Source organism: Balaenoptera acutorostrata, chromosome 3, assembly GCF_949987535.1.
Source record: "Balaenoptera acutorostrata chromosome 3, mBalAcu1.1, whole genome shotgun sequence".
Lineage (NCBI taxonomy): Eukaryota > Metazoa > Chordata > Mammalia > Artiodactyla > Balaenopteridae > Balaenoptera > Balaenoptera acutorostrata.
This window is the reverse complement of record NC_080066.1, coordinates 146,073,717-146,088,942: the sequence shown is the minus strand read 5'-3', so window position 1 is coordinate 146,088,942 and position 15,226 is coordinate 146,073,717. Positions and strand designations below refer to the sequence as shown.

At 36.2% G+C, this 15,226-nt stretch overlaps 1 protein-coding gene across 7 annotated transcripts in view; it reads right to left on the bottom strand.

The window, feature by feature from the left end:
* The window catches only part of GPHN (gephyrin), a 634,333-nt gene that overhangs the window by 257,979 nt on the left and 361,128 nt on the right, over positions 1 to 15,226 (bottom strand). For 4 of the 7 annotated variants that reach the window (XM_007184311.3, XM_057543176.1, XM_057543177.1 and 1 more), the window contains exons 6-7: positions 11,327 to 11,393; positions 5,162 to 5,434 (exon numbers count right to left, since the gene is read on the bottom strand). In XM_007184311.3, coding sequence (XP_007184373.1) covers positions 5,162 to 5,434; positions 11,327 to 11,393 — 340 coding nt within the window. Of the gene's footprint in view, positions 1 to 3,728; positions 3,837 to 5,161; positions 5,435 to 11,326; positions 11,394 to 15,226 lie in introns of all 7 variants that reach the window. The other 3 variants (XM_007184307.3, XM_057543175.1, XM_007184312.3) reach the window with 1 other exon arrangement.

The following is a 15,226-nucleotide window of genomic DNA, read 5'->3' as shown; positions in this document are numbered from 1 at the left end:
CAGGTACCTGCAGGTGAAATAGGGTGAAGAGATTGTCTGGGGCTTGGTTTCCTAAACTTGGAATGGCAAAAATAGAAACTTTTAAAAGTAAAATCTGAGATTCCCTATGAAAACTTCCAGACAGAAGTTAATTTTGCAGCCTCAGTATTTGCAAAGCAAAGTCACAGAAGCTACCTGGTTAATTAATACCTTGCTGCAGCTAAATAAATAATCAAGCCCAAACTAATGAGATCTGCCATTTTTTTGCAACAAAAATCATTATGAGATTATTATGATTGGGGGTGTAGAGAGTTGTCAGGAAAACGGGCAAGAAAGATTATTAAATGTCCTGATTTGTATACTCTTCTGGGTTATCTGTGCTTTTTACTTTCACTATTTTACAACTCTGCAAGTTATAGAAAACTAATGCTAATGCAAATTATTGTCTATAGAAATGCAAATAAATTTTGTCTTGAGAAGGAACAATTGATTATTACCCTGTGTATACTGACCAATTTTGTATCTATTTATAAATTCACCCCAGTCTTTGTGACTGTTGATGTATGTATGTGTCCTTTGATTTTTTTTCTTTGAACTGGTTTAACAGCTTACTGTTCTCTCATTAATTAAATAGAATTGACACATTTATTATATATTTCTATGAATGTTATGATTCAACCTTTAAAAATATTATCCTTTAACACATATCATACTGTGTTCTCCGAAGTATTTGATTTCATGGATTTATCTAAATATATTTCTGACTCCAATTGTGCTTATAGCTTAAAGCTTTGTTGCTTGGACCAGCAAACTTCCAGAGTAAATACAGCCTACTGTTCACAGTTCTTAGGTTGTGCAATGCATTTCATCATTCAAGTATTCCAAACCAAGGTCCAAAAATCCTAATTCTCATTCTTTAGAAGAATTTGTAACTAGCTAGTCATCTCCCATAACATCATTCTTTTTCTTTCTCTCTTGCACTGAGAGTTGCTATAGCAGAGAGGTCAAGAGTGATGATTCTGGAGCCAGACTGCCTGGACTTGAATACCAGTTTAGTCTCTAGCTGGTTATATGTCCTTAACCTCTTTGTGTTTCAATTTTCTCATAAGTAAAATGACAATGTATGTAAAGTGTTGGTATATGTAAAATGTTTAGAAGAGTGACTGACAATTAATATTATTTTAATATACTAAAATCATCGTGGATAGGAAGAAACAATAAAACCATATATATATAAATATGTATATTCTACAATTTTCTGACCAAAACTTTATAAGTGTTTCTGGTCTTCTGTAACAGTATCATTTATCTCCAGGCAAATCTGTAAGAGTGGCAGGTTGCTAACTCTTACCATTTTCTCTCTTAAGTTCCAAATAAATGCCCTAGGAAGATAGACTCTTCCTGACTAGCCACATCAATCTAACATATTTGTTTTCTCCATATCCTTTCCCAAAAGGAAATCAGCAACTCTTTTTCTTCCCAGGGCAAGCAGCAGATTTTCTTGCATCCAGTGGAGCTTGGGGACCATCATTATTATGTGGGACTTCTCCAGAAGATTTAATTTCTGTCAGTAAGACAAGATTTCTTATTATGTATCTCCATGGCTATTTTTGTCTTAAATTCCTCCTTGCCTCTCATTATGCTTGGAGTTTTGCAAGCATAATACGAGCATTATGCAAAGTATAGTTGTAATTTCTTCAGCTTTGGATCCAGTCTCCTTGAAAAGACCTTTACACTTATTTAGTAATCACAGAGGGGCAAGATTTATTTTTCCTTTTTTCCTCCCGTGTGTCACAGGCCCCTACTCTCTGTTCTCTTGAATCAGGTTTCTCACTCACATATGAAACTTCAGGGATTCCTATTTGCTATGTTTCAGTTATTATAAGGAAGACTTTTCAGCTCTTTGATGAGACACTACATACTGAGAATTATTAGTTAAGATGCTTTTTGGTTGCAGACAACAGTTTACCCATCTCTGTCTCTAATTAGCTTTTTCAAAGTAACGCATTGGCTCAGGTAACTGAAAAGTCAAGAGGCAGATATAGTTCAACAGGGGCTGGAGTAAGTGGTTGAAAAATGTGACAGGACCGAGTACCTCTCTTTCTCTCCCATTTCTTAGGAATGCTTCTTTACAGTTGGCTCCATTATTGGCAGGCATTACTTTCATGGTTCCAAGATAGGAATTCTTCAAGTTGTATATTTCCTCATTCATATTCAATAGGAAACAGAGAGTCTATGTTCCTAGTCATTCAAATAAAATCTAAGAGATGAGACCCACTTGCTCCTATTGACATGAGTTATGTGTTCCTTGAACTAAAAATTGTGGTTATGTGAAATGGATATGCTGATTGTACTAAGCCACCTACCCTGGAGGATTAGTCAATCTAACCCAAACTATATGACTGGGAAATGCGGTGTAGTGTTAGAAAGAGGGATGGGAAATGGCTGCTGGAGAGGCAACTAACAAATATCCATTATGAGAAGCACTTCTCAAGCCTCTTTGTTTCTTGAAAAAGCAAGTTGATCAGTTTGGCAATAACTAGTATTCAGATCACTAGGAGCTAACTATTGAAGAGCTATTCAAATCATTTTCTGTGTAATAATATGAAACTCAGAATATGATAACTTAAAAGCTTGGTTATGAATACGAAACTTCCAAATATTTTAGTTTGAAAACCAGGATAATTATTGTAGTTGCTGTGGTTGCTTTATAATATGAGAATACAAAAGACAGTTTGGTACATTTTGGAATGTTTATAATTTATAGCAAAGCTATAGCTGGAGAATTCAGTTGTCAACTGGAATTCATTAATAATTTTATTAATCAATATTTACATTTTCTACTTGGCCTTTGACTCAGCTAAGTTTGTTTCCAACCAGGCATGGCTTGTTGAATATAACCGTTAAAGTCATCATTTGGTAGTTTAGCTCCCAAGAGTCGACTGATACTAGTTTTCCTCCCTGCATCCCCCTGAAATCCTGGGTGTTTTTTCTTCCTAAGGATTAAAAACAAAATTACACTTATTACTTATTTTTCTTCTTTTCCTTCTCATTTTATATTCATATCAGGGACTGAGGTTTCTTTTGCCGCCATGGTTTAAATTGTCACTGCTTATTCAGCTCTACTTATCAGTTTAATCTTTCCTAGCCTAACACTTTTTACAAAGTATCATTCAGCCAATGACTGAAAGAAGTGATACAGACCCTTAAAAGTTTCTATATGAAGATCAGTAATATCAGAATTTGTACAAAGACTCAACTTTCTAAATGGTTGTAATGAGAACATAGTGAAAGAAAAGAAAAAAAGATGCAAAATCATAAGGAAAAAAAGCAAGATTAATACAAATTAAATATTATCTTGACCAATCTGTTTGGATATTAAAACTTAATGTGATCCTCTTAAGGGATTAACTTAATTAAGCCAGGCAATTTATTTTAAGGTACGTGATGAAATTACTAAAGAAAAAAATTAACTTCTGAGCAATGAATTTCTTGAAAGTCATGTGATGAAAGTTCATTGCCACATACTACAAAATCTTAATGATGTTAGAGTACTTTAGGTACAGGAGAAACTCTATTATATTCCTTGATGGAAGATACTCAGTGGCACTTACACTTTCACAAAAAAGCACTAGTGAAGGTCTTTCAGAATAAAACACATCTTCCGTCATATGCTATAGCCTACCTCCAAGGATAGGAGGTAGGCTGTATGCCTGCAAAATCATTAATGCAAAAGCCTCTTGTCTTACCGGTTCCTCTGCACTGCCTGTTGCATCATGGGAATAACTGATGAGACCAGGGATGGGCTGCTCACCGTGTGCCATGATAATAGCAGGACTGGTGTAGAATGGATGCTTCTAATGCACAACACATAACAACTATGAATATAGTGACAGGAAAACATGAAACTATACAAGCAAAATGACTGGAAAGGAAAAAGGGTGAAAACAAATGGAACAATGGAATGTCAAAAATTTTCAAATGAAGAATGACAAAATTAGCTTAGATTTCAAATGGTACAAGTTTTTTTTAAGATTGACACTGATGGTACTTTTAACTCTTTTAATTAAGAGTAAAAGAAAGAGAACATACGATGATTTAATAATGTATTTCATCAATCATTTCCATAAAAACAAAACAAACCTCACGCACAACTTAAATACTTACTAGCCTTAAGTAAGGACTTAATGGATCACTGAATGGATCTGGAGACAGAATAATCCCGTCTTTAGTGAAAGAACCACTTACTTGTCTGAATGGACACTTCCAAAGGATCTCTATGATCCTTTCCAATATATACATTGTCAAAAAATCCTCTCATGCTATGCTCGTAGCCAAAGTATCTGGATGAGCCATAAAACTTTAAAAATTACTTCATATAGTGATTAGATTTTCAATCTTTACACTCTCAGTGAACAATCATTACTCCCAGAAGTGATATGCTACTGTCTGAAGATTTTAAAGTGTACAAGGTGGGTTATACTAGGTATGGATAATAATGTAAATCATGTTCTGTGACTTTAAGATGATAACTAAATTTACTGAAGTACTTCATGGTACTATATTTACTCCCAGAATTGTTCAAAGAGAACTTGTAATACTTTGATGCTGTTTTAATAATATTTATTACTTTATTAAATTAAAAACACGAATATCTTACATCCATTTCTTCTCTTTATGACTGGGGTAATTTGTGTCCAATAGTTAAATAAGTGCTACTTAACTGCTGAAAAGTGTTGTCTTTAAAAAAAAAATTTATTAATCTTCCTCAGCTAATTTCTTGAACCACCTTAGGTATCTTACCTTCAGTTTGGTGCTCCTCTAAGAATTTGTGAATATTTGATGTGCTGAATACATGAACATTGTATATTTACTATGATCACAAAAATGACATCTTCGAAGAGTTCTTAAATGTCACATTGTTTATCATTGGAGCTATTACTTCAATAGATAACAGCAGAATTTTTAATGCCTCAGAACTCAGAACAAAACTTCAATGCCTTCAAGAACTCTACATAATGGAGGGAATATAGCTGTGGAGTGTCATGAATATCCCCGTTCTTTTTAAAGGATGCCCTGAAGTGATATTTAACTTATGGAAGAATGGGATGGGAAGAGAGATGAAATCAATACATTTACCTGTGGGTCCTTTAGATCTCTGGGTCTCTCTCAGCAGGCTTACCTTGGCCGCAATGGCTGCTGCAGTTATATGTGATGAAGAACTATCTTCTGTTGAAGCAACACCACTGTCTTTCTTCTCTTCTTCCTCTTCTTCACATTGAACCCCTTTGTCTTCTGTCTGTTTATGGGGGCTAGTTGTGGGAGGAGGGGAAAGAGGTGGTGGTGGGGAAGGTAAATCTTCAAGTTCATCATGCACTTCTTTTACTTTTACAATGGCATCACGTAAAAGGTCAATGGCATGAGGTAGGGCTGGCAGTATGAACTGAAAGCATTCCTGTATGCAAGAGGAAGAAAAAAAAAATGAAGATAAAGCATTTTTATAGGCATACAAAATGGCAGCAATCAAATGTGTTTGTGATTTTGGATCACAAATTTTGGATTTATTTGTGATTTTTTCTCCATCTGTCTTAAGAATGAATCATATTTAATGTATTATCCTTGCAATGCAAAATATGAAGTAAGCATGGTATATATTACAGTATTCTCCATAAGCTGAAGAACTACACTATATAAGCACACAGTACATTTTTTTTTTTTTAAGTAAAATTTCTATACAACTTCAGGGTTTAAAGATACATTATGAGAGAGCAGGTAAGAATTTTTACCTTTCTGGTTAGAGAAGGATACTAGAACTAACAAACCAATTGAGTACTGAACTATTTTATTCAGAGAGCTAAAGTTCTGACTACAATCATAAAGTATAGCTAGACAACGTTGTACAATATGTAAAAATAGGTATAAGTTTGTACAGCATAAAAGTCAATATAGTCCCTTGGTTTCTTTTTTTTTAGGGGGCGGTGAAGGAAAGTACAGCATTTATTGCAGGGTGCCAACCAAGGAGAACAGGCAGCTAATGCTCAAAATATATCCATTATTACCTATATTGTATCACCAAAAGAAAATAGGTGAGAATTTTAAAATCAGAACATAAGGCCAGATATGTTTGGGGAATATGTTTGAGCAGAGGTCTTTCTCTTTTACATTTAAAGTAACTTACCTTAAAATCTAATATGTAAAGAAATATCTTACAATTTATGGACTACCTGGAAGGTATCTAATCTTTTAACCTACTGGAACAAATTGTATAGTGAAGAATTTAACTTTAATCAAAGAGAGGTCTGCCTTTACTCTCAGCTTTTGGGAGGTGATCTCTAGTTCCTTGTTATGTCATGCCTGATAAGAGTGTCTCTGTTTGCCTGGGGGCTTTGGCCACTGAACAGTCTAACAATGTGGTTTACTATGAGGGCTTTGGGAAACACAGTATCAGTTTTGCCTCTGGAAAGAACTGGGAATGGCTGACTAGGTCAACCATGTGGGCAATATGTGATCAAGTCCTAATAAAAACTGAACACCAAAGGCAAAGAAGCATGTACATAGTTAGCAATACTCTGTGTATACTGTCTTATATTGTGGCTAAGAGGAGGTGATGCTTCCATGATTCCATGGAAGAGGATGACCAGAAGTTCCCTGTTTGGTACCTCTCTTAGACTCTACCATATGTGCTTCTTTCCTTGGCTGATTTCAACCTGTATTCTTTCCCTGTAATACAACATACCCATAAGTATAACAGCTTTCAGTGAGTTCTGTGAGCCCTTCTAGTGAATTATTAAAAGTGAGGGTGATTTTAGAAATCCCCTCAATTGCAAGTAGTGTCAGAAATGAGAGCAGTCTTATGGAGTGCTCCAACTTTGTAGCTGGCTAACTTCTGCAGTTGGTCAAAACTCCTTACAGTTGGTGTTAAGAAGTGGGATTTGATAGAAAGACCCTGACTCACTGAAACTTGTGATCTGGGAAGAGGAAGGAAGAGAGGGTGGGGGATAATGAATCTTTAGAGCCTAGATGAACACAGGGTCACCCACAGTATGGAACTGCAGCTGTACTGTAATTAGTTACTGGAGATAAAATTAGCAATGAAGTTTTAAAATGAAAGATCTAACTCCTAAGGAGTTATGTCAAAGCACAAGAAATGCAAAATGATAAAAAACAAAGTAAACACACAATTTCTTGGTTAATGGTATCTGTACTAGCTAAAACAAAAGTAATGGAGAATGTTGGGGTGGATCCTGAGGCTGGGCCGAGTTTGGACTCTGAATGGTCTGACATATAGCTGTTAGCCTCAGAGCTGCTTCCCAAGGAAAAATTTATGTTGAAGCAATAAACAGTAAATAAAGTTGGACTGATTCATAAGAAAATGGGGAAAAAGAAACAAGAGATTCAAGGGACTTGTCCTAGCAGGGTGGAAATATTTAAATGGTTATTAAGAAATGTATGAAAAAAGTGAGCACTGATGGGGACAAAACAGAGGTCTTAAAGAAGCACTGCTGTGGGCTGAACAGACAGACTGGAGACCCTGCTGGTCTCCTAACATTAAGGGGTCCTAAACAAATCTCTATTTACCCTGGTTTGGAGGAATTAAAAAAGCTAGGAAGCAAAGAAACCTTACCTTGAATCACCTTAAGTGATGGACCCATAATCTAATCAATATAAGGTCTGACAAAAGGGTCTGGATCCCTTGACCCAACCCAGGTCTTAGAACTCCAAGGCCATATGCACACAAATGGCTAAAATCATCAGGAAACAGAGAAGAGACTTCTCTGGGACTCCTTGACATGGGAGCTTCATGTACTGTGATCTACAACCTGTTGAAATCCTAATGGGTACAGTTAGAATGGGAAGATATAGGAATGCAATAGTTGATGGGATTAAGGTGAATGTTTGGATAAGAATCAGAATGTTTGGAAAGTGAACTTTATGTGAAGTGGTGAATCTCCTTTACCTGAATGTATTATGGGCATGGATGTTGTGGTCTGACTGGAGAATTCATTCCCTACCTCATATTGTAAAACAGCAGGCATGTAAATCCACTCTTCCACCAATATAATTGGACATGCTAAATGGGCCCACACAGTTCATTAATTTGCTGTACAAAAGCCCTGTGTGGAGTGCAGACTGGGCTTATAGCAAAAACTTGTGAGTGCCACCCAACAACAACTGCTGGGATTTTGGACCAGAAAATTTCCATTTGAGAGACAATTACTACTTGCTATTGGACTTTAATTGAGACTGCCCTTATGACTAAAGGACACAAAATAATCCTAAAACCTGAAATATCCAAAAGGTCTTGGGTAATTTCAGAGAAAAGCTCTAATGGGGACGGCAATGCCCAGGAGAGTTCCATAATAAAATGGAAATGTTGCATATAGAATCATGCTACCAGGAGAATGCAAGGAGGTACTCACGAGCAGGCAGCCTCTTTTCACCTAGGGCTGACTTCGGAACCACCTGAGGAGCTGCTGGATCCTATGGCCACTTGGGCCACTTGGGCGGTGCCCTATAAACAGCTTTCTATTGATCAACAAAGAGCTGCTTGGTTTATGGATGGCAATTCCAAGGTGAAGGGACAGCATCCTGTTTGGAAGGCCGCCACTCTGATTGAAGAAGGTAAAAACAAATCAGCTCGATGGGCTGAACTACATGTTTGCCCCTATGTTTGGGTTTTTACTGAGTCACGGGAAGTGTCCAAATGGCCTGGTGGTATGGTCAGGCAGATGGGCAATGGAAAACTGGTCTATTAAAGGAATACCTGTATGGGACATGGCCCTGTGGAAATCACTCTGGGAACGTAAGGGGTATATTAAAGTAGATTATGTTAATGCACACAAGAAGAACTCCCTTCCAGAACTGGAAGTTGATTGGTAATGGCGAGCAGATATCCTGGTGTACTTGCTTGACATGGCCACCTGGGTCCATGAAATGAGTGGACACTGGAGGTCTGTAGCAATGCAGAGATGGGCTGAATCTAGATATATTCCTCTTACACTCTGAGACACAAAATGCCAATAAGAACTGTTTTCTCTGCTAAAAAGAGAGACAGAGAGGCAGAGGGCTATGCAGCAAATTCCACAGGGGAAAAGTCCTACACATAGCTGTCACGTTGGACTGATGCTTTTAGTCCCTGGAGGCTACAAATGGGTCCTACCAGGTATAGACACTCTGGTATGAGCTTTGCTTATCCCAGAGTAGATGCAAATGTTCAATGCACTATAAAAGGACCAGAACAGAAGATATTGTATCAATGACCATGGAGGCACACTTCTTCAGACCAAGGAACACTTTCATCCTCAGAGCAATAGTATGATAGAAAATTGAAATGGGCAATTGAAACATTTGTTGTCTAAAATATGAGGAGATAAAGTCATGAAGCCTTCATTAGTGTGTGATCACACTCAACAATAGGGAGGCTAAGTGAGAGTTCCTTCTAGACAGATTCCTCTACTTTTCTGGGAAGAGGGGATGGAAAAGGATGCTTGTACAACTATACTTTTCTCCTTACGATTAACGTTTTTCGTTTTTCCCCACGTCACCTCAACTTTCTTTTCTACCTGATGCAATGTTCCTAGGACCAGGGCTGCAATTGTGGGTGCCAGAAGCAGGGATGATTCTTAAGCCCAAACTGTAACTATACTTTTAAATCTTTATGTCAGAATTCCTAAGGGCCTGATGGTGTAGACTATGTCTTATTCCACCTGGCCAAATTGGGCATGACAGTAAATGCAGTTATATTGCCTGGTGTTTCAGACTGCCTACTAGCTCGGTACCTATGTAACCTTAACCTTATCTTATATGAATGAAATGGACTGAGTGGGAAGTACTTGCTAAACTAGTATTACTGATGGCAATCTGGGCCAGTCCAGTGGCCAAACCAACGGTCTCATTCAAAGATGCTCAAAGGAAATGTCTGAGTATAAATGGAGAGAAGGAGGAATGGCAGTTGAAGGTAAAGGAATGAATAAATGCGTTATGCAACAAGGGAAATCCAGTATTACCTTGGTGTCTCAAACGAAGCTTAGAACAAAGATGATATTGTTTCTTGGCTCAGCTGTAGCAGATGCCAGAAAGGGAAAAGCCATATGTTGCTGAGACTACTCCTGCTTTTGGAACCTGACAAGTCTGTAAACCTGAGGAACATCGCTCTGGGACATGTTTTGATCATATGATATGATGACGACTAGGATAACTGTTAATGCCTGTGTAGGACTCCAGTAATGTGCCAGTATCTTTTGACTCTTATTTTTCAGGTTATATTTACTAATATACCATGATATGTTATAATACAGGCATTGTTAATAAGATTATATGCTGATATTGATGGTCATATATACTGGGAATTTGAATTAAAGCCTCCTCAATATGCAATACCAATGGGAAATGATTGGCCTGAGCAAGAGAGCTAATTTCTATGGTAAATAGCTCTGTGAGAATGTATCATAGGGTACAAATAATAGTAGATCAAGATGGAAAATTAGTAAATGAGTACAAAAATATGAAAATTTGTATAATGGCTTTAGAGGATGAATTACCTGTTTCTCTAAATCTATTCCTATCCCACTCTGGCTCCTCCAAATCTTAGGCATATTCACACTGTTACTGATGTTGTGTCTATAATATAAATGCTGTACTAAATACAGATGGCCAGCCATACAAATATGATTGTTTTGTTTTAAGAAAGCCTTGGCCAGAGGCCAGGGGGTAGCTTGTGTAATAAAGAACTAACCTTACCCAAAGAGAGTCTGGCCTTTGCCCTCAGTTACTGGGAAATGAAAGGAGGAGTGTCTTTGTTTGTCTGGAAACTCTGGCCACCAGACAGTCTAACAGTGTGATTTATGATGGGGGCTTTGGGAAATGTGGTATCAATTTTGCCTTTGGAAAGTGTTGGAGACTACAGGTATATGGGCAGTATATGATGTGCCTCAATAAAAACTCCAGATGCTAAGGGCTTAGAGCTTCCCTGATAAGCAACAATCCCTGTGTTGTTACACACTGATGCCCGGAGAGCAATGTGTTCATGATTCCACAGGGAGAAGATATTAGAAGCTCTCCATGTGGTTCCTCTCCTTTATTCTGTCTTATGCACTCCTTCCCTTGGTTGATTTTAATCTGTATCCTTTCCCTGTAGTAAACCACAACCATGAGTATACCACCTTTCAATGAGTTCTCTGAATCCGTCTTGTGAATTACTGAAACTGAGAATGGTTTTGGGAAGGCATTGAACTGCAATTGGTGTCAGAAGTGAGGGTAGTCTTGTGGAGTGCTCCAACTTTTTGTTTGGCTCTCACAGTGGCCAAAATTTCTTACACTAAACCGTATAAATCTCAAGATAGCTTACCTGAGATCCTTTCTTGCTACCTGGCAAGTTAATTATAAGAGTTTTCCCTCTGATTCCACATACAGGCCTGGAAGGAAAGACAAACCTGATGAATACTAAATTAGAATGATAGTTGGTTTAAATACATTCAACAACAAAGATCAATCATTGTACTTTATATGTGAACAACTGTTTTAGGAATTAAGTTGTTATAGCTAAAGATTCACCAATTGTTATACAAATTGGGCACTCACTCTGGCTGAGGTTTTTATAATAATGGTTAGTGCAGGGGATTTGAAAAATGCACTGAACATGAAATCAGAATAAATTAGCCACTTTAAAGAAATAAATTACCTTCTTCCTCTAACTTCAACTTTTTCATATTTCTTACAGTTCTAAGAATTCAATGAGATAGCATATTAAAAATGACTAGTATAGTAATATCTATGTTCAAAAGTCTAACACATAAGGCACTCATGAGTTGAGTGAGATGTTTAAACTCTTGCTTCTCAGGAAGTCTATACGTTTTAAAGTAAGACAGGTCTCTCATAAATCAATAGCAGTGGGGAGAGTTTAGAGAGCTCAGCTGTTAACTGATTCATTGATAAACAGTGTCAATTTAAAGTAGAAAGGTCTTTCAGAGATCACTGTAAATTTTCAGGCCACTTTTAAACCAAGTGGTTAGATAAGAAACATAAACAGTGGAAAAGCATGGAAAACTGGAATAAAGAGTTGAAGGCCTAGATTTCATGACAGTTCAAATCATGCTCTTCCAATAATTGGCTGTGTTACTTTGACCTGGTAATGATATCATTTCCATCATTTGAAAACAAAAGGACTAGATTAGATTAGTCTATTTCTAAAATTTCACAACTTAGATTGTAAGTCACATAAGAATCTTTTCCTAAAACTTCTGATTGACTTTCTTCTTTAACTACTTTAACTCTTTGAAATAACCTAAAATTGTCTTTTTATTGTTTTTTTCTTGTCCTATTCACAAAGTGTTCATAGCTATTTAAAACTTTCCATACGCTTTTCTTTTTAACTGAGATATAGTTGACAAATAACATTGTATTAATTTTAGGTATACAACATAATGATTTGATATGTGTATATTTTGTGAAATGATCATCACAATAAGTTAATATCCATCACCACACACAGTACAATTTTTTTCTTGCGATGAGAACTCTTACAATCTACTCTCTTAGAAACTTTCAACTATACAATATTATTAACTATAATCAACATGCTGTACATTACATCCCCAGGATTTATATGTGGAAATTTGTGCCTTTCGACCACGTTCACGTATTTTACCCACTCACCAACCCCTGCCTCTGGCAACCACCAATCTGTTCTCTGTATCTATGAGTTGATTATTTTTAAATTGCATATGTAAGTGAAATCATATAGTATTTGTCTTTCTCTGACCTATTTCACTTAGCACAATGGACTCAAAGTCTATTCATGTTGTCACAAGTAGCAAGATTTTCTTATTTTTATGACTGAATAATGTTCTATAGCATATATATACCTCATTTCCTTTATCCATTTATCCATCAATGGATACTTAGTTTGTTTTCATGTCCTGGCTATTGTAAATAACGCTGCAGTAAAGATGGAGGTGCAGATATCTTTTTGAGATAGGGATTCTGTTTGCTTTGGATAAATACCCAAAGGTCGAATTGCTGGATCATATGACAGTTCTATTTTTAATGTATTTAGGAACCTCCATACTGTCTTCCACAGTGGCTGCACTAACTTACACTGCCACCAACAGTGTATGAGAGTTCCCCTTTCTGCATCTCCTCTCCAACACTTGTTATTGTTTTCAATAACAGCCATTCTAATGGATGGGTGTGAGGTGATATCTCATTGTGGTTTTGAGTTGCATTTCCTGAATTAGTGATGTTGAACATCTTCTGATGTGCCTGTTGGCCATCTGTATGTCTTCTTTGGAAAAATTTCTATTCAGATCCTCTGTCCATTTTTTAATTTTAAAAAAATTGTTGAGTTGTTTATAAATTTTGAATATTAACCACTTATGGATACATGATTTGCAAATATCTTCTGCCATCTGGTAGGGTTTCTTTTCATTTTGTTGATGGTTTCTTTTGCTGTGTAGAGTTTTTTAGTTTGATGTAGTCCCATTTGTTTAATTTTGCTTTTATTTCCTTTGACTGAGGATACATATCCAGAAGGAGACTGCTAAGACTGATGTGAAAAGTATACTGCCTACGTTTTCTTCTAGGAGTTTTATGGTTTCTGGTTTTACATTCAAGTCTTTAATCCATTTTGAGTTAATTTTTGTGTATGGTGTAAGATAGGGTCTAGTTTCATTCTTTTGCATGTGCTATCCAGTTTTTCCAACACAATTTATTGAAGAAACTGTCCTTTCTCCATTGTATGTTCTTTGCTCCTTTGTTGTAAATTAATTGTCCATATATGTATGGGTTTATTTCTGGGCTCTCAGTTGTGTTCCATCGATTTATGTCTGTTTTTCTGCCAATACCATGCTGTTTTGATTATTATAGTTTTGTAGTATAATTTGAAATCAGGGAGTGTAATACCTCCACTTTGATCATTTTTCTCAAGATTGCTTTGGCTATCCAGGGTCTTCTGCAGTTCTATACAAATTGTAGGATTTTTTTGTTCTATTTCTATCAAAAATGTCATTGGTATTTTGATGGGGATTTCACTGAATCCATAGGTTGCTTTAGGTAATGTGGATATTTTAACAATGTTAATTTTTGTAACATGAGCATGGACTATCTTTCCATTTCTTTGTGTCTTATTCAATTTCTTTCAACAATGTCTTATAGTTTTCACTTCTTTGGATTAATTTACTACAAGGTATTTTATTCTTTTTGTTGTGACTGTAAAAGGAAATGTTTCCTTAATTTCTCTTTATGCTAGTTCATTCTTAGTGTACAGAAATGCAACAGATTTTTGTATGTTGATTTTGTATCCTACAACTTTACTGCATTCATTTATTATTTCTAATAGTTTTTCTGTGGAATCTTTAGGGTTTTCTATATATAAAATCATGTTATCCACAAATAGTGACAGTTTTACTTCTTCCTTTCCAATCTGGATTTCTTTTTCTTACCAAATTGCTCTAGCTAGGACTTCAGTACTATGTTGAGTAAGAGTGGCAAGGTGGCAAGAGTGGGTATCCTTCTCTTGTTCCAAATCTTAGAGAAAAAGTTTTCAGTTTTTCACCATTCAGTATGATGTTAGCTGTGGGTTTGTCGCATATGGCTTTTATTACGTTGATGCATGCTCCTTCATTTTATTGAGTTTTTTTTTTTAATCATAAATGGGTGTTGACTTGTCATATGCTGTTTTTAGGGCATCTATTGATATAATCATGATTTTTGTCGTTCATTTTTGTTAATGTGTTGTATCATGTTGATTGATTTGTGGATACTGAACCATCCTTACATCCCTGGAATAAAGTTCATTTGATCATGGCGTATGGTCCTTTTAATATATTGCTGTATTCAGTTTGCTAATGTTTTGTTGAGAATTTTACATCTATGTTTGTCAGACATACTGGCCTGTAATTTTCTTTTTTGTGTGTTGTTCTTGTCTGGTTTTGGTATTAGGGTAAAGTTGGCCTCATAAAAAGAGTTATGAAGTGTTCCCTTCTCTTCTAGTTTTTGGAAGCGTTTGAGAAGAATTGGTATTAAGTCTTTAAACGTTTCGTAGAATTCAGCAATTAAGTTGTCTGGTCCTGGATGTGTTTCTTAGGAGGTTTTTGATTACTGTTTCCATCTCCCTACTAGTGATTGATCTATTCAGATTTTCTATTTCACATGATTCAGTCTTGGAAGAATGTGTGATTCTAAGAATTGATCCAGTTCTTCTAGGTTGTCCAATTTGTTGATGCATAGCTGTTCACAGTATTCTCTTATG